This window comes from Protopterus annectens, chromosome 10.part0, assembly GCF_019279795.1.
Source record: "Protopterus annectens isolate FY-2018-M chromosome 10.part0, PAN1.0, whole genome shotgun sequence".
NCBI lineage: Eukaryota > Metazoa > Chordata > Ceratodontiformes > Protopteridae > Protopterus > Protopterus annectens.
In genome coordinates, this window is record NC_056744.1 from 794,115,546 (window position 1) to 794,136,223 (window position 20,678).

Genomic DNA, 20,678 nt, shown 5'->3' on the forward strand with positions numbered 1-20,678 from the left:
AGTATGCTTACCACGGCAAAGACTATCTTATCGCCTTCTCCAATCCATCCAGTGGTTTTGGAGTCCCAGGATATGAAATCCCTGAGCGGTCTGGTGTCTGATCCAAGGAAAGCTTCTTCCTCCACTCCAACCATTTCCTTGTGTGGATGTTCTTCGTGTTTCACTGTTGCAGTCATCACATTTGGGTTATCTGCCTGCAGGTAGCCCTCAGCCGGCCTGAATACCAGAGTCTTCGGATTTCTGCGTCGGATGCTGTCTCTTCTTCCATGACGTCTGGTCATCAGGAGTATAAAACATGCAGCCAATGCCATAACGTCAGTCTTTCTTGCCATGCAGTGCCCGAAGCAAAAGCAGTTCTTGCCATGCAGTGCCCGAAGCAAAAGCAGTTTGCAACTGCCAATCTGCCATCTCCTGAAATTTTTGTTTTAGAGTTTCAGACCCAAAGTCTTCAAAAAAGATAAGTACCCCATTGGGGATCCTTTTTCTTGCTCCAACCGATGTCAGTAAAAGTTAACAATTGTCTTGCCTGTTGAAAGCAAATACCTCATAGAGATTTTCTTTTTTACTACATCCCCTGTTTAGGCCCAGACCACGACGTCCCTCGCTGTCAGTTTTGTGCCTTGTTCAACCCCCGAACTATTTGTCGTCGGGCTATTTTTGCAGCCAATTACTTTCGTACTCTATCTCAGTACTCCAAAATGGCTTCGTTAACCCATCCGACTACCGATTTTCAGAGAAAACTTAAGGATAAAGACAGAGACCGCATAGGTCCAAAACTTCCGACAATGCTTCCGTTATGCTAGTCGACAGTCCGCCGGTACTCAGTGAGGTGCTTTCACAGCCCCTGATACCTGCTACTTCAGATTCGCAGACCTCTACTGAGACCCATTTGGAGTCCGGTATCCCGCAAAATGCTTCTTCGAGTATGGAACCTGTGGATGTCTCTACCTTGGATGGGTCCGGAGCTGCTATGCAAGCACCGGCTTCTGAGGGTGTATTTAGGCCTACAGACATTCATATTAAACCAACGCCATCGTTTTCATCCAGGCCAAAAACTCGTACTACGCCTGGAAAACCGGCGACCAAACCACAGGCTTAGGCCCATATGTCTCAAAAACAAATGTTTAGAATGGCTGAAGACCTTATTACCTTAATTAGGGGAAGCCAGCCTTCCCCCTCTAAGAGACCTAGAACTGAATTTCTTTCTGATTCTTCTGATCAGGAATCTGATATTTCTGCTCCTTCTGATTACCAGGATTTGCCCTTATCTACTTATGAGGATTCTGATGCAGAGGATTCCATTCCCTCTGCTTCCCCTCCAGAAGATCTTTCTTTCGGTGAAACCTTGCATACTCTTAGGGAGCATTTCTGCCGGGAAAGCCAGGATTGCTCCAAAAAGAGACTTGGGGAATTCTTACTCCTGCCGCAACATAGGCCTTTAGCTATCCCTCCTGTTGTGGACATTGTAGATGATGCTTTCTTGGAATCTAGCCTTACCCCAGGCACTTTACCTCCAGCTCCCAAAAAACCTGACGGGTACTACAGAGTACCTGACTCTCACAAGTTCCTCTTCAAGGATCCTTCTGCAGATCCAGAGACCATTTCCCAAGGACCAAAAGGCATTAAGGCTACTGCTGCCAAAAATCCTGCCCCTTCTGATAGAGATTCTAGAGCCTTAGACAGATGGGGTAAGAAGGTATACACTTCTGCTGTTTTGGCCATTAGGGCTTTAAATTGCCAGTTTCATATGTTAAAGTATCAGCAGCATATTATGGGACTACTTAAACAGAAAATTATGTTGATTCCTGACTGTGCTGAACACAAAGAATTGCAAGATTTAATGCATTCTGCAGAACAAGTTGGTAAACCTACTTTGCAGTGTGGTTTTGATGCTTTAGAAGCTTCTTGCAGGGCTGCTGTCACTGGGTCTGTACTTGGAAGGCATGCTTGGCTTAAGGAACAAAACTTGCCAGATCATGTTAAAGCTAAATTACTGGATGCTCCCTTAAACCAAGACCGCCTTTTTGGCAACAAAGCAGAAGTCCTCCTCAAAAGGATGGAGGAAAAAGCTAAATCTATGCAAACTGTTAAAGATTTCCTACAAGTACAGCCTCCCAGATTTAGTAGGCATTGGCCTTCAAAGAACTGGTCTTTTCCAGTCCCTTCCAGGCCTTCTCAGTCCAAACCCAGGAACAGCAGACCACCTAGGCTACAGTCTCAGACTACGCACAGATCTAAGCAGTGGGTGGCTCCCACTTCCAAAGCAGGGAATAGTAAGCCACCCCCCTACGGAAAAATGGCACAATAACTTAACCTTAAACCTTCCAAGCCCTGCTCAACTACTTGCTGCCTTAGGAAGAAAGCTCGTCCTGCATGCAAGAAACTGGAGACTCATTACCCAGGGCAAATGGGTTTTGAACATAGTTTTCCAAGGATACAGATTCCACTTCCACACACTACCATCCCCAAATGGTTGGCCAGACCAACCCCCAAATCAGTGGGCGGAGGCCCAACAGCAGGTTCTGTCTCTTCTCAGTAGGGCTATTTAACCTGTACCAGCAGAACAAAGGGGACAAGGTTTTTATTCAAGACTTTTTCTGGTACCTAGAAAAGACAACACCTGGCATCCTATCCTGGACCTCTCTATTCTCAACACCTTTCTGGTGGTTCCAAAATTCAAAATGCTAACTCTTCAACAGCTTCTTCCCATGCTAGCCAAGGATGCCTGGCAGGCAACCCTAGACTTAAAGGAAGCTTACCTGCACATCCCAATAAGTGAATCTTGCAGGAAGTACCTATGCTTCAGGGCAGGCTCCATGCACTATCAGTTCTCTGCACTTCCCTTTGGCTTATCTACTGTGTTCAGGGTATTCACAAAGTGTCTAGCTCTAGCCATTGCATTTTGCAGGCAGAGAAATATTCAGATTTACTCATACTTGGACGATTGTCTGATTCAGGCAGAAAGCCCGGACTTGCTATTACAACACCTGGCATTCGTAAAGAAACTTCTAACCTCACTGTGGTACACCATCACCGAAAGGAAATCTCACCTAGTACCCTGCCAACAGATTGTATTCCTGGGAGCAAGCTTGAACCCAGCTTCCCGGATGTCATTCCTCACTCCGGAGAAACAAGTTTGACAACCTACTTCACACTATTGGCAACAAAACCCCAGCTATCTGCAAGGAAAATACTGCAAGCCCTGGGTTCATGGCCTCTTGCATTCTACTAATTCCATATGCAAGACTGCATATGAGGAAACTTCAGTGGTATCTAAACAGCCTATGGTGTCAACATTCTCAGGACCTGGAAACAATGATTTCTATCATTCCTTGTATGAAGACAGAGTTCCTTTGGTGGGCAGAGGCCTGCTACCACAACAAGGGACTCCCTTTCACTCTACACCCTGCCACCCAAGCCCTGACAACAGATGCATCAGACTATGCAGGGGGGGCTCACATGGCAGGGCAGTGCATTCAGGGCGCATGGAACCCGAGACAGATGCACCTGCATATCAATCAAAAATAAATGTTAGCTGTACAGAATGCTCTGACAGCCTTCAAATACCATATTCTTCCAGGACAACTATTGGTAAAGACAGACAACACCACGGTTATGTGGAACATAAACAAGCAGGGGGGAACCCACTCGTACCCTCTCTGCAAACTAGCCATGGCTTTGTTGAATACAGCATTGAGCTGCCAAGTACACCTACAAGCTCAATTCCTGCCAGGCAAACTAAATTCACTGGCAGACAACTTAAGCAGAAATCTCATGGACCCACACGAATGGAAACTAGAAACCAAAATATTCAGCCTCTTGAGGAACAAATGGGGGACTCCAGAGGTAGACCTTTTTGCCTCCCCTCAGAACTACCAATTGAACAAATTCTGCAGAAGTACTCCCCACAGTCAAGCTTGGAAAGTGGATGCCCTGTCCTTTACCTGGGAAAGCCTCTCAGTTTATGCCTTTTCCCCTCTGCCTCTCCTCTCGAAGGTTCTACTAAAGATCAAACAGGACAAGCCAAGGACAATACTGATTGCACCAGACTGGCCACGCCAGCACTAGTACCCCCTCTTGCGCAGTATGACACTGCTGCAACCATGGCACCTACCTCAGACCCCTTCCCTGCTGTCCCAGCAGGCGGGCCAGATTCTGCACCCTCAGCTTCAAACCCTGAACCTTGCAGCCTGGCTAATTCCTTGAGCTCTCCTCCAGCATCCCTCAGTAAACAGGTGCTGGATGTCATTCTGGAGGCAAGGAGGCCTAGTACTAGAAAATCATACACTGAAAAGTGGAAAAGATACTGGTCCTGGAGCCAGGCTCAGGGGGATGGGCACAACGGTGCCCAGCTTATTTCATATTTTACAGTACTTAACAGAAATGCTCCACAAGGGCCCTATCCTTCTCGTCAAATAAAATTCATGCCTCTGCCATTTCAGCACATTATAATACTGAGCCACCCCTCTTCTCTCCCCCTTGCTAAAACAATTCCTTAGAGGAGCCAAAAATGTAAGACCCCCCCTCCAGGAGAGCGCCCACTCCAGACTGGGACCTTAACTTTGTATTGGAAAAGCTCACCCCCCCCCCCCCCTTTGAGCCAGCTGCAACAGCAGAGTTGAATTTTCTTTCTTGGAAAACAGCCTTCCTTCTAGCCATCACTTCAGCAAGAAGAGTGTCTGAATTACAGGCCCTCATGGCAGTGGAACCCTTCATTATCTTCCACACGGACAGGGTTTCCCTCAGGACTAATCCTTCCTTTATGCCCAAGGTGGTGTCTAGTGTGGCCCTAAATCAGTCCATTCATTTGCCTACTTTTTTTCCCTAATCCACAAAACAAAGGGGAACAAAAACTGCACTCTCTGGACGTGCACAACTTAGATTTTATTTGGACAGGACTTGAGCCTCTCAGGAAATATGAACAGCTGCTAGTTGGCTTTGCTGCAGGAGCAGAGGGGAAGGTCGTTTCAAAGCAAACCATTTCCAAATGGATAGGCCATTGCATTCATTTCTGCTACAAGCACCCTGGAAAACCTACCCCACAGGGAATAAGATCACATTCCGCCAGGGCTGCATTTACCTCTGCGGCTTTTCTCAGAGGAGTCCCTACCAGGGTCATCCTAGAAGCTGCTACCTGGAGCTCTGTACATACCTTCACCAAGCATTACCACATGCATATCTTTTCTAAATCCAGAGCTGGATTTGCCACTGCAGTCTTGCAGGGCTTAATAGCTGGCCCTAATGCTTTCTCCTCCCTTCCTTAGCTTTGGGAATCAACCCAAATGTGATGACTGCAACAGTGAAACACGAAGAACATAGTACAGTTGTGTACACTTACCATAAATGTAGATGTTCGAGTGCATTCACTGTTGCAGTCCTGGTTGCCCTCCCTCCAGCCCCCCTAACTTCTCTTCATGGACGCCGGAACCATAGAACGAGGGGGGAGGAGAGCCCCCCCCACTTTTGCAGATCACCTCCCAACCCTCCCGTTCTTTATTTTTGAACTATTCGTGCTTTAGCAGCTGACATCATTGCGTGCTCGATGACATCAGCTCGGCGCACGTATTTCCAGGTTTTCAGCTGGTTTTGACTGCGAGTGGGAAGGATTATTGCTGAATGTTTTATTTAGCTGCTGGTTTTGAATGCAAGCAGGAAGGATTAATATGTTTTATTTAGCTGCTGGCGAATGGATTTAGCTGCTGCTGACTTTGAATGCGAGCGCTGCTGCAGATTTAATCTCAGAAGCTGCCTGGGTGAAAATCGGAGGACAGAGTCTGGTTGGGAAACGCACCTTACTCACTCTGTAAATAAATTTTGTGTGTGTGTGTGTGTGTGTGTGTGTGTGTGTGTGTGTGTGTGTGTGTGTGTGTGTGTGTGGCTAGAGGTACTCAGGTGCAAACCGTGTACCTTGGTTACAGATAAAAACAGCCTTAAGTCCCTAGCCACCATCACTTGTGAATTTATGCCTCGGCAGTAAAACAAAACCTTTTATTTTAGCAATTTTTCTAAGGTTATAAAATCAGTATTTGAAATGTGTCTCTATTTTGGGGCTGTATTCCCCACCTAGAGAGGAGTTGTGATATTGTATGAGGAAGTCGGGAGTGTCAGAGAAGTATGTAAGAGTGGTACAGGATATGTACGAGGGTAGTGTGATAGTGGTGAGGTCTGTGGTGGATACTGAGTATAGTAATAAATCTTTGAGGTAGTCCATGCAAGACCTATCATTTAGGACTTGTATCCTTTTAGTAAGGTATCTCTGAAGGTATTCCAATTGTTGCATGGGGCTGGACAGATACATGCCAAAGTGGGCATTATACAAAATGATTGACATAATGAGAGCTTTGTAAAGGGGGACAACAACATCTCTAGATCTAGTCACAATCAATTTGTTTATCAGCTGTTCAATATAGAAAGGCTTTCTTATGACTCTGGACACATGTTGGTCAAAGGTTAGGTCACTGTACACACGTTCCCAAATGCCAAACAATTGGATCAGTTCTCAGAGGGCATTGTCATGATTTTGACACCAGTTATTATTTGGGACAAGCCTTCCTGCATGATGGTTAAGTCATTTGGGGATTCAATAACTCTGCTAGCTTGCAGTCATCTCAAACTTAGCTGGTCAAAGCTCTTTGGTATTTCCTTTTACTTTTGAGATGTATATGCCAAACAGAAAAAGTCTCAGCACCGAACCATTGGGGACTCCATTGGTGACTGGTCTCTTCCCCTGTTTTGATGATCTGCATCCTGTGAGCCAAGTAGGCAATGCAGCTGGTGATGTAAGTGTTTGGTCCTACATTATTCATCTTTTGTGCTACACCTGAGTAGGGGATTGTGTCAAAAGGTTTGGCCTGGTCAAGGTAATGTGATGTGAACTGTTTTACCTTCATCCATTGCTTTGGTAACAAGAGTAAAGCTTAAAATTTGCCCATGATTTTGAGCCTTTCACAGTTTCATCTGGGCTGTTTTTAAACACATTTTAGGGCCATGCATACATGTATGTATTCCTTGGTTCACCTTCCTGATTGTATTCGATTATATTCCTTGTATAATACAGCACACGTGTTAGACTTAAGTTAGAGCGCATTTTAAAATTATTGTTTAAACATTTTTCCAGTAGGCAATGAAACAAAAATGCATTAACCAATAATGACAAAACTGCCCTATTCAGAATATTTCCATGATAACAGTCGACTTCCACACACAACTGCATTTTACATTTGTTTGAACATTTTTCCAGTAGGCAATGAAGCAAAATGCATTCAACAATAATGACAAAACTGCCCTATTCAGAACATTTCCATGATAACACTCTACTTCTACACACAATATATAAATACAGAATCACAGCAGTGTAAGCCATAGGCATGTTGCACAGCTTCTTGAACTTATTTTCAATTGGGGGGGGGGGGCAAAAACCAGGGACACATTTTAAACATTGCTTGTATAATTTTGGAAAGTTGCTTGCATAAAATGTTGTGTTACCACCATGCATTTCGCTGCCAAGTCTTGAACCCAGAACCCTGTGCACTACAGTCAGAGCAACATACCACTAAGCTAAACCAGCAGTTTCTTGAAAGACAGGAAGACAAACTTAAATGGCTATCATATTATTTAGTGCACTTCTCAACACAGCTCTCAACCTCTTAGCACAAAAATACAGAACATAGCCAATAATGGAGGAATCTTCTTCTTCTTTTGGCTGCTCCCGTTAGGGGTCGCCACAGCGGATTATCTGTTTCCACTTCGTCCTGTCTTCTGCATCTTGCTCTGTCACACCAACCACCTGCATGTCCTCTCCCACCACATCCATGAACCTTATCTTAGGCTTTCCTCTTTTCCTGTTACCTGGCAGCGTCATCCTTAGCATCTTTTTCCCAATATACTCTGCATGCCTCCTCAGCACATGTCCAAACCAACTTAATCTTGCCTCTCTGGCTTTGTCTCCAAACATTCCAACCTGGGCTGACCCCCTAATATACTTATTCCTAATCCTGTCAACCCTTGTCACACCTAGTGCAAATGTTCACATCTATAACTCTGCCATGTCCTCATTCACACACATACATTCTGTCTTAGTCCTGCTGACCTTCATTCATCTTCTCTCTAGAGCATATCTCCACCTGTCCAGGGTCACCTCCACCTGTTCCCTACTCCCACTACAGATCACAATGTTATCTGCAAACATCATAGTCCATGGGGACTCCTGTCTGATCTCATCTGTCAACCTGTCCATCACCATTGCAAATAAGAAAGGGGTCAGAGCTGATCCTTGATGTAATCACACCTCCACCTTAAATGCATCCGTCACTCCCACCACAGACCTCACCACTATCACACTACCCTCATACATATCCTGTACCACTCTTACATACTTCTCTGACACTCCTGACTTCCTCATACAATATCTCAACTCCTCTCTAGGTGGGGAATACAGCCCCAAAATAGAGACACATTTCAAATACTGATTTTATAACCTTAGAAAAATTTCTAAAATAAAAGGTTTTGTTTTTCTGCTGAGGCATAAATTCACAAGTGATGGTGGCTAGGGACTTAAGGCTATTTTTATCTGTAACCAAGGTACACTGTTTGCACCTGAGTACCTCTAGCCACACACACACACACACACACACACACACACACACACACACACACACACACACACACACACACACACACACAATTTATTTACAGAGTGAGTAAGGTGCGTCTCCCAACCAGAGTCTGTCCTCCGATTTTCACCCAGGCAGCTTCTGAGATTAAATCCGCAGCAGCTCTCGCATTCAAAGTCAGCAGCAGCTAAATATGTTCGCCAGCAGCTAAATAAAACATATTAATCCTTCCTGCTTGCATTCAAAACCAGCAGCTAAATAAAACATTCAGCATTAATCCTTCCCACTCGCAGTCAAAACCAGCTGAAAACCTGGAAATACATGTGCTGAGCTGATGTCATCGAGCATGCGATGATGTCAGCTGCTAAAGCACGAATAGTTCAAAAATAAAGAACGGGAGGGTTGGGAGGTGATCTGCAAAAGTGGGGGGGGGGCTCTCCTCCCCCCGCGTTCTATGGTTCCGGCGTCCATGAAGAGAAGTTAGGGGGCTGGAGGGAGGGCAACCAGGACTGCAACAGTGAATGCACTCAAACATCTACATTTATGGTAAGTGTACACAACTGTACTATGTTCTTCGTGTTTCACTGTTGCAGTCATCACATTTGGGTTGATTCCCAAAGCTAAGGAAGGGAGGAGAAAGTTAAAGAGCATTAGGGCCAGCTATTAAGCCCTGCAAGACTGCAGTGGCAAATCCAGCTCTGGATTTAGAAAAGATATGCATGTGGTAATGCTTGGTAAAGGTATGTACAGAGATCCAGGTAGCAGCTTCTAGGATGACCCTGGTAGGGACTCCTCTGAGAAAAGCCGCAGAGGTAAATGCAGCCCTGGCAGAATGTGATCTTATTCCCTGTGGGGTAGGTTTTCCAGGGTGCTTGTAGCAGAAATGAATGCAATGGCCTATCCATTTGGAAATGGTTTGCTTTGAAACGACCTTCCCCTCTGCTCCTGCAGCAAAGCCAACTAGCAACTGTTCATATTTCCTGAGAGGCGTAGTCCTGTCCAAATAAAATCTAAGTTGTGCACGTCCAGAGAGTGCAGTATTCGTTCCCCTTTGTTTTGTGGATTAGGGAAAAAAGTAGGCAAATGAATGGACTGATTTAGGGCCACACTAGACACCACCTTGGGCATAAAGGAAGGATTAGTCCTGATGGAAACCCTGTCCGTATGGAAGATAATGAAGGGTTCCGCTGCCATGAGGGCCTGTAATTCAGACACTCTTCTTGCTGAAGTGATGGCTAGAAGGAAGGCTGTTTCTCAAGAAAGAAAATTCAACTCTGCTGTTGCAGCTGGCTCAAGAGGTGGGGGGGGAGTGAGCTTTTCCAATACAAAGTTAAGGTCCCAGTCTGGAGTGGGTGCTCTCCTGGAGGGGGGGGGTCTTACATTTTTGGCTCCTCTAAGGAATTGTTTTAGCAAGGGGTGAGAGAAGAGGGGTGGCTCAGTATTATAATGTGCTGAAATGGCAGAGGCATGAATTTTATTTGACGAGAAGGATAGGGCGCTTGTGGAGCATTTCTGTTAAGTACTGTAGAATATGAAATAAGCTGGGCACCATTGTGCCCATCCCCCTGAGCCTGGCTCCAGGACCAGTATCTTTTCCACTTTTCAGTGTGACATGTCTGGCATACAAAGCATCCTCCGACATAATACAGATGGACCTACTGAACATCAGCAAGTCAAATGGCATCAGAAATACTCAGTCCAGGTATCTAAACTGAGTGTTGTGGAGAGATGGATATATGTATCACAGAGGCTACCACTGTTCCGGAACAGACTATCCATAAAAATAAAGCAAAGCTCATCCATCCATATTTAAATGCAACTTGGATCTAAGGATGGGCAATAGAAAATGTACTCCAGAATTTCCCCCCATGCCACTAATGGATAGAGGCAGTTCCTAAATACTGTATCCCTTACAGGGCCCCCTCAAATTATCTATGGGATGATCACACTTGTTCTCACTACGGCTAATATATAATTGTCAGCCATGGGGATAGCTAAGACCAGTTGGAAAATGTTAATTCAAGCACCAAAAGGGAATTGGCCAAGCTTAAAATGTCCTCCAAGTGAACCTATGTTGTGGTAGCAAATAGTTATAAAAAAATTACCCTTTTTATTTCACTAGGTGCCCCTATCACCCTCCACCCCCCCACCCCCCCAGTCTTTAACAGCTTCTGGCGCCTATGCTTCTCTTAGCTCTACCTTTCCTTCTTGTTTGGTATATTTATTTTTTCTGGTGTATTTGCTTTTTGATGGGGGTGTACCATACCATATAATTGCTTCCTATTGTGGGGCACCTGACATCTGGGGCAAGAAAAACTGATGTAATGGCATCGCCTGCATGTTTTATACCCCTGACGACCTGACGTCATGGAAGAAGAGACAGCATCCGACCCAGAAATCTGAAGACTCTGGTATTCAGGCCGGCAGAGAGCTACCTGCAGGCAGATAGCCCAAATGTGATGACTGCAACAGTGAATACACTTGAACATCTACATTTATGGTAAGTGTACATAACTGTACTTTCTCTGAAATCATTCTGATTAGAATGAGTCTTGGAGCTGAAGTGTCCACATCAAATCGAAGAGGATAGGTTCAACTCCAATTTTGTAGGATCTACCCCTTCCCCTTGGAGCCTCGGCCCTGGACAGTTCAGATCTGATCCTACCTGCAAGAGGCACTAATACAAGGATAGTTGCTCTACCTTCATCAGGAGTTTTGGCTTCGAGAAGATGGGTCAAATCCTGTCCAGGTCCATCAGCTTTTGAGGTGGTGGAAAGGGCTTTTTCTTTCCAAAGAGAGCCATCTTATGTTTCGGATCGTACCCCTTTTCTCTCATCAGTTCCAAGCTTTGAATTGCTCAGGCCTATTCCACAGGGACAACTAGTTCCAATAAGTCTCCAGCCCATTCCAGTGGAGGAATCCCCCCCCCTTCCAGCACCTCACCTGAACACCCCACAGAGGTGATACACCAGAAGAGAATGTGCAAAAGGAGACCCTTTGACCTCCCCCATGTAGTCTGTCACAGAGGATACTGATTTTGATGAAGGGTCCCCAAGGTCACCACCAGATGACATCTCCTTTGGAGGTATTTTAGAGATCCTGCAACAAAGTGTTTGGTCTTCCCAAAATCCCTCATCAGAAGAATTTGTAGTTTTGGTGGCTTTTGGTTCTGGCCCGTTAATGTGTTGGGTTACCCCCCCCCAGGGGGATGAACTTATTGATTTTGATTTCCTGCTGGGCATGGAAAGAGCTGGACACCTTCAAGCCCATTCCCAAAAGACCTGACAGTTTGTAGCCTCACTAGCAGACAAGACACCACTAGAGCAAAGGAGTCCCAGTCGATGCTATGGTGGTGGCAGCAGCCACTAAGAAAGAGCTACTAGAGCAGAGCTGTTCTATCCATCCACCAAACAGTGAGTCTAGAGCATGGGACAGATTTGGTAAGTGAGTCTTTGCCACAGCAACCTTTTCCTTGAGGTCACTAAACTCCTGGTACACTCTACTAGACTTCAGAGAGATTTGACCAAAGAGCTTTCAAATACTCTGAGACCATGTCTGCTGAGGACTTCAAAAGAACATCCTCGCAGCTGGCCACTCCTTTAGCTATATTTAACGCTTCAATCGGGTTGATTTCTCACACAGCTGAAGGTACATCACGAGCAGCCGGTTCAGGCATTGCCATAAGGAGACATGCCTGGATGTGGCTATGCAACTTTTGAGGAGCTTTTTAGGATGTCCTTTATTAATGCCCCATTTGATGGCACTTCCTTGTTTTTGGCCATCAGCAAAAGATAATCTTATCTGCAGTGAGCAAGTTAGAAAGACTGTCTGCTGTGGGAATCAAGTTTTCTATCCCTCAGCAAACCATTTCTAGGAATCAGAGGCAGTAAAAAATGTATGGGTCCGTAAATCTCGGGGGACCTCTCCAAGATTTGCGCAGGAGTAACTCCTCCAGAGGCACAGGAGGAAATTTTAATGGTAGATATTGCCCTAGAGGCAGAGGCGGTCCGTAGACCCAGGGTTTCAAAGATTCCTTTTCAGACAGGCCCTTTCAGCATCCTGAACTGCTGCCAAACTGTCCAACTCTGGAGGCATTTGGGGGTCTGTTGTCTTTGCACCCAGATGCCTCTGCAAGTATAACACAAGATACATGGGTGCTAAAAATAATATCTAGGTGGTATTACATGCCATTTTTCCTTCTTCCATTTCACCAAAGGAAGAAACTTCCTGACATTCCACCCAGTCAAAGGAAGGCAGCAGCAGCACAAAAAGTCCAGAAGCTGCTAGACAAGAATCATCCAAAAGATCGCGCCATACCAATTAGGATTCAGAACTTATTCACACTTCTTTTTAGTGCCAAAGAAAACAGGACCTCAGACCCATTTTGGATCTAAGCAATTTCAGTCAGTACGTAAAGAAAGCAAAGTTCCAAATGGTCATGGTTCAGTCCATCCTACCCTTTCTTCACAAGGATGATTGGCTGTGTTCTACAGATCTTCAGGATGCATACTATCATATTAAAATAGACAGGCAATCCAGAAAACCTTCTACACTTTCTGCTGGGTACCAGTCATTATCAGTTCAGAGCTCTGCCCTTTGGACTCACCACAACCCCCAGGGTGTTTACCAAATGCATAGCAGTAGTGGCAGCTCATTTGAGAATGAAGGGATTCCAGGTGTTTCTATATCTAGATGACTGGCTTCTCACTGCCCCCTCCAAGCATCTACTTCTGCATGTCAGGGACTGTTTGCTACAGATTTGAAAATCTTCAGGTATTACAATAAATTAAGTCGAACCTAACACCACTTCAGACACTGGAGTTCATCGGTGCATTTTTAGATATGACAGCGCAAGTAGGATCTCTACCTCCTCATTGTATTTCAACTATCAGAAACCAGGCTCAGATTCTCCTTGCCCACCCATCTCCTCCAGTGAGGTTAGTACTTCAAGCACTAGGTTCAGTGGCAGCCATAGTGCTACTTCCTTTTGCACTTCTCCTTATGCGGATTCTGCAATGGACTCGAGCTGTACAGTGGTTCATTCTATATGGTCTTATCCTTTCCAGTAAAACTCGCCCCAGTTTCAAGCAACACATTCACTCATGGATACAGTCAGACACTCATCATCTAGGAAGACCTTTTGTTCTACCAAACCTAGTAGCCACAATGACCTCAGATGCTTCTCAGTTGGGGTGGGGGCATTTCATGGGAAGAAAAGTCCAGTGCATGTGGTCCCTCCAAGAGACCAAGGTGCATATCATTTTCATAGAGATCAGAGCAGTCCTGTTAACATTGCAGACTTTCCAAGATACTCTTCCCCTGGGGACTATTTCACTTCAGACAGACATGTCTGTAGTCTGGTACATCAACAAACAAGGAGGAACTCTGTCTTATCTCCTTTGCAGAGAGACCATGGGAGTATGGGAATGGGCCATCTCATCAGACTGCTTTCTAATTGCGATGCATATTCCAGGGAAATCCAGTCCAACTTGCTAGCAGACAAGCTAAGTACATCCATTCCGATGCCTCACGAGTGGTCCCTCAATCTGTCTGTGGCAGAGATGATCTTCTGGTGTTTGGGCCAACCTTGCTGCAACCTATTTGCCACTCCCCTCAATAACAAATGGAGCAAGTACTTCGCTCTTATCCCCCCTCAGATGGAGTCACCAAGAGATGCTGTAGTGCATGCTTGTCCCTCGGGCCTCCTTTATGCCTACTCTCTTCCTTTGATTCCCAAATTTCTACAGAAAACAAGTCAGCTGAAGAGCTCAGTAATCCTCATTGCCCCTTTCTGGCCTCAGCAAGTGTGGTTCCCCTTTCTATGGTCTCACCTCCATTATCCTCTGTGGATACTAGAGCCAGCTCTGGATCTCCTCTCTCAACTGTCAGGGATCCAACCTTACAACATTCAGGCCCTCATACTGACCGCATGGTTTCTACACTCCCAGTGATAAGCAGTCCAGGCTTTCTTCCCTTGTATGTGGCATTTTCTTTGGCTTATCAAAAAGAATCTACCAAAAAATATGAAAACAAATAGAAGAGATTATCCCTTTGGTCATCAAGTAAGGAAATTGACCCTTTCTCTGCCCGATTTCTGTGATTCTTGAGTTTTTTACAGTTATTTTTAAGGAAAGAGCTAGTTTCTCTACAATTAGACTTCAACTGGCAGCAATTTCCAACTTTCACATGGGAACAAACATTTTTCCCTGGCTTTGTCTAAATTATGCAAAGCTTTCCTGAAAGGCATTTTTCTTCTAAGGCCTGATGTAAAGGTTCCCTTACCATCTTGGGATCAGACAGTTGTGCTTGAAGGTCTAAAGCAGAAACCCTTTGAACCATCAGATAAATCTGATCTAAAATTCCTGTCATGGAAAACAAGTTTTCTTGGTATATGAACTCCAGGCTATTTCTTAAAGAACTCCTTACATCATTTTTCATAGGGTTTCCATACAGGCTAGTCCTTCCTTTTCATCTAAAGCGGCTTCTGAAAATAGCATTAACCAATCTCATCAATTACTGGCTTTCTTTTCAAATTTTTTCCAGTAAAGGAGAGTGCATGCTACATTTCCTTGATGTACACAGACAACTACATTTTTATCTTCACAGAACAAAACAAATTAGAAAATCTGATCTGGTCTGTTTCTTTTTTGCCAAAATGCCTGGATTGTCCAGCCTCTAAAGTCACTTTAGCCAAATAGTAACAGACTGTATTTCCTGTATTTATTCTCAGAAAGGCATGACAGTAGTCCGCGGTGTTGCAGCCATTAGCGTTGTCGCCTCACAACAAGAGGTTCTCTGGTTCATTTCTCAGCTGGAGTGCCTTCTGTGCGGAATCTGCATGTCCTCCCTGTGGCAGAGTGAACTTTAAAGACATGCAGGTAGGTGTGCATGTGTGTGTGTGTGTGTGTGTGTGTGTGTGTGTGTGTGTGTGTACTTGCTTGCGTGTGTGTGTGTACTTGCTTGCGTGTGTGTGTGTACTTGCTTGCGTGTGTGTGTGCGTGTGTGTGCGTGTGTCTGTGTACTTGCTTGCATGTGTGTGTGCGTGTGTGCGCGTGTGTGTGTGCGTGTGTGTGTGTGTCTGTGTGTGTGCCTTCTGTGAAGGGTGGGTGCCAGGTTGCAACTAGACACCATAAAAATCCACTGCTATTCAATAGCGGACCAGTGACCTGCTGTGGCAACCCCTAACCAAGAAAAGCTGAAAGTCTTTTTTTATTCTCAGAAATGCATGACATTACGTAAAACCTCCCAAAGCATGTTCAACCAGATCCATAGCTACATCATTTGATTTTTGTTCAAAAACATCTATTGATGATATTTTTCTGTAGCTACAAGATCCCGTGCATATATTTTTGTTCCTTGTTGCAAACTGGACATCATTTGTAGAAACAGAACCACTTTTGGTTTGGCGGTACTGCAGAATATCCTTCCATGAGGGCTACCCAACATCACAGTACCTGGGTACTCTGTCCCATATGTTGGGGAATGAATGGAAAGAAAATCAGATTTAAAAGTTACATACTTACCATAATTCAGGAGCTGTGCTGTCCATTTTCATACTTCCTCAACTTCCCCCCCATCCATCCTCTCTCCTTTTTCTGGAGAGGCCTATTGGTCTGTATTTGGAATCTCCAGCTCCAGGTTTGAGCCTTGCCTTTTCTATCGAGCTGTACCTGTCTCTGTTTAACTGTAGAGATGTAGGGCAGCAAACTCAGTCTGAGGCAATGAGGATGGAATAGGGCATTATGGGTAGAGGGAGGAGCTTGAGAACTTGATCCAGAGTCTGAAATATGTGGTCAAGTTGGATTTGGACCAATACATTGAGGAAGAATGAAAATGGAAAACACAGATGCCTAGTTATAAGTACATAACTTTTAACTTTGTTTTACTTTATGCTATCCGGATGTATTACAGAGATGAATGTGTGTAGTTTTTAGTAAATTCATGTTTTGGGGTGATAGAATGTGATGGTGGTGACTAGGCAACTGGGCACTGCTAAAAGGAGAGCATAGAGTTTAAGCAGTTGGCAAGGAACAAACATTATGGTTAACTATATCTCTATTTTTTTGTACTGTAAAATTAAAATTAAATCCATAAGTATTAAATTAATTTTGTGTGTGAATGAGTGTGTGTGAGCACGTCTGTATGGTATACATGTGCAAATGTTTACGTATTACAGCCGAAGGTGGCATTTATTAGATGTAAGTATAGTGTTACAAAAAACATGTAATGCACATTGGAGGTGGTGATGATGATTGCCGTATGGAGACAGGAATTGCAGAACTTCTCTTACTGAGAAGATTGCTGGTATGGTTTGTTTGCTTGCTCTGTTTTTGGTGGGGGACCTGTTTGTATTCTGACTAATTGTCATTTATTTTTCCTAATTTAGGATCAACCCCTACATGATGTAATTCAGGAGGCCATGCAACGCCATGTGGAAGGAATCCAGTTCCGAGAAAGGAATGCTGGATTTCAAATAGACATGAACATGCGGGATGAAGGTAGCTGACTTACATTATTAACTGGATGTAAAAAAGATTTAAAAAGTACTTTGTTTTTTAGATGTGTTGATGTATTTCTCTGTTTCTCTAGCAGCACTAGTAGTCCTGCTGGAGGAACTAGTGCTGTGATTAGGAATGAGTAGTATTCATTAGAGCGAGATGAAGGATTTTGATTATTAGGTATGTGTCCTGTATCCTTTATTTTTTTTTTGTTTTACTTATGAATAAGTTACTTGGGACTTCTGAGCTCCAGCACAAGTTAGCCAGTACCAATACTTGCTTGGACCATATTGGCAGGAGTGTACCAAGCTGGAGGTCAGTCATTGCTTGCCACTACCTTTGGGCTTAATAACAAGAATTTTTTTTGTGCCAGCATCACTGAGGAGACCCGAATGTATTCCTAAGCAACTCCTGAGGTAAAGGCCTTCACTCATGGTACCTGGTCTTTCCCTTTCAGGCCCTCATTGCAGGAGCCAAGAAGTAGGTATCCAAAATCTAAAATACTTTGTGCATGCACTTTCTCATCTGTCATAGTTCAGGAAGATCTTACAGAAACTCAGGTTTACTTTGTATACTGTTTTGTGCTTAGTAAGATGTCCTTCTATTCTCATGTTGCAATATTCCAACTGTTGGGGTTACCCTCTCTTGCTGCCCAAGCGTCCGGCCAGTGTACAAAAGCTTGTAGTCACTGCTGGGGTACGTAGGATGTCTTACTTTGGCCTAGGGAGCATGGGCCATAACAGTGACGTCTGAACGTTCCTTTCCTCAGAACTTCTCTGCCACCAGTCGAATGTCAGCATTCCTGTCTTCTTCACTTCAGATCTTCGCTAAAGATAAGTATCCCGTTGGGGACATTTTTTTGTTTCCTTTTATCCCTGCATGCCTAATAGGGTTACATGTCATCCAGGAAGGGAAAGTGCAAGTGCGGTCATCAGATCCTCCATAAGGACACCCACGAACTTTGCCTTTTCTGTCTAGGGGCTTCTCAGGACCGTCTCTCTTGCGCAATCTGTCAGGCCTTTGTGCCCAAAACCCTACATAGTCAGCTGCACACGTTAAGTATATAGCTAGAAAATCAGCATCTAAAGCTCTTAGCCCTAGGAATGGAAGGATTGTCCAGTCAGCCAATGGAAACATCTAAAAAGAAAGCCAGGGTTTCCAGGCCCAAAGTTGTTACTGCTGCCCTTCCTCCGTCCGACGTCTCTCCTGTGGCTGAAGTTCACCTGGAGGAATGCTCGGAATCTGACAATACAGGTATAGCGGGTATAGAACCTCAGGCAGAAGGCACGTCTGTGGAGGTTCGCAGACGTCACTTTGCGATGTTGAGGGGGAACCACAGGTTCCGATGGCTGCCTTGGCAGGGTTTCCCTCTGGCTCTGTCTATGGAATCTAGGCCTTATCCAGACTCTAGGCCTTCCTCAGGCCCTACGCCTTGTAGCACTTCTTTAAAAATGAAAGTCAATTCCAAACATCTTTCCCCATTTCTTGAAAGCCACCCAGATTGGCAGGCTTTTTCTCAGAGCCTTTTTAATGCTTTTATGGCTTTAAGGCCTACCATGCCTAGATCCCCACAGGCTAAGCCTCCTCCTATTAATCCCAGGCCTCAGGTTGAGGATGTCTTTCCACTTGAAGCTAAAGATTCCTCAGACTCCTCTTCCTCTTTTGTACCTCCCAGATGTCCTCTCCTCTTGGTTATGCTTCCCTAGAGGATGAATCTGTTGAGGCCGACTCCCCAGCTGAGGACCTCACCTTTGGGGAGACCATTACTAAAATGAGGGAATTTTTTTAACTGAAATTCCTCTAAGATGATTGAGGTACAAAAAAGATACTATGAGCTCCTGCAGATGGAGACCCCTGCTCTTTCTGCAATTCCTCCTGTATTACCAGCATTCTTGTATGCCTTCAGTGCTGCCTCACTTAACCCTGATTCCCAACCACCTGCTTCCAGGAGACCTGACAGGTTCTACAAGATCCTTGAAGGAGCTAAAGTTTTGGTTAAATGCCCAGTAGCTGGCTCTGCCACTGTCTCTGTCTCCTCAGATAAGCCATCCAAATGATTGCCTTCGACCTCGGACCTCCCCACTGACGAGGACAATAAGGCCCTAGAACGCCTTTTAAGAATGTTTACATTTCCTCTACCCTGGCATTCATGGCTGTGAGTTATCAAACACAGATGTCCAAATATGCTTTGGCTCTTCTGTCCCAGGTCACCAAAATCTTGGCTGACCTCACAAATTTTACTTCCAAAACACAAATTTCCAATCTCATTAATCTCTCTTCTCAAGTCACCAGGCATTCTATACATAGCAGCTATGATGCTGCAGACGTCTCTGCTAGGTCAGCTGCGTCTGCCTCATTTCTAAGACTTATTCCTGGTTAAGGCTTCAGCCCTTACCCAGTGATATTAGGGCAAAGTTGATGGATACACCCTTGCATAACACAGCCTTTTTTGGTTCAAAGGCTGATGAGCTCTTCAGGGTCCTTCAGCAGAAAGGAAAGGAGCTGCAAGACCTCAAACATTTCTATCTCGCCCATTCCTAAATTTCACAGGAACTACCCATCAAAGACTCGGTTCATAAAGAAACACATTCTGCTTCAGCTCCCCCTGCTAGAGGCAGAAAAGGTGCAAGGAAACAGCAGACTCCCTCTAAGTCTGCTCAAACTCTTGCCCAGAAAACTGTGACTACCTGCCTTCACTGCCTCCCCCCCAGCTTCATTCCCCTGTCCCTAAGGCTGTCTCATTGTCTGTCCCATTGGCAATTAATCACATCAGACAAAAGTGGGTTTTAGCTGTTATAGAAGAGGGCTAATTTATGTCATGGGTCATTCCCCAGCCACCGAGAGACCAAGTACATCTTTTCTAACCAGTCATAAACAGCCTCCTGTCTCAAGGAACCATACAAACCAGCTCCTCTAGGGGAACAAGGGAAGGGGTTCTATTCAAGACTTTCTGGGGCCCAGGAAGGACGGACCTTGGAGGCCTGTCCTGGATCTCTCCCACCTAAACTTATTCTTAAAGGGTCCCCTCCTTTTGCATGTTGACTGTTCACTCCCTTTTCCCTGTATGATAACTCAGGTTTCTAGCCACCTTGGACATAAAGGATGCCTACCTCCACATACCCATCAGGCCCAGCTACAGGAAAATCCTGCGTTTTGCTGTTGGTTCCTCACACTTTCAGTTCTCAGCTTTGCCCTTTGGACTCTCTACTGCTGGAAGGGTCTTCAGCAAATGCATGGCTCTTGTAGTGGCCTTCTGCAGAGTCCAAGGGATCCTGATTTTTCCATACCTGGATGACCTCCTGATTCAGCAGAATGTCCCAAAACCCTGCACAGTCAACATTTTCAAATCCTGTCCCTACTACAGGTTCTGGGATTCAACATAAACTTTCCCAAATCTAACCTGAATCCCTCCCAGGACCAGGTTTTCCTGGGCTGCAAAATAAGGACCGATGTTATGAGGGCATTCTTCCCATCCCAGAAAGTGGAGACCCTGACTCAATGTCTTGCTACTGTCTTCAAAGCCACTGCTTTGACAGCCAGAGACAGTACCTCAGGCTACTGGGTTACA

The 20,678-nt window shown here is 44.9% G+C and overlaps 1 protein-coding gene across 4 annotated transcripts in view; it reads left to right on the forward strand.

The window, feature by feature from the left end:
* The window catches only part of AGL (amylo-alpha-1, 6-glucosidase, 4-alpha-glucanotransferase), a 1,248,201-nt gene that overhangs the window by 903,371 nt on the left and 324,152 nt on the right, over positions 1–20,678 (forward strand). For all 4 annotated transcript variants that reach the window (XM_044085615.1, XM_044085617.1, XM_044085614.1 and 1 more), the window contains exon 27: positions 16,999–17,110. In XM_044085615.1, coding sequence (XP_043941550.1) covers positions 16,999–17,110 — 112 coding nt within the window. The remainder of the gene's footprint in view (positions 1–16,998; positions 17,111–20,678) is intronic.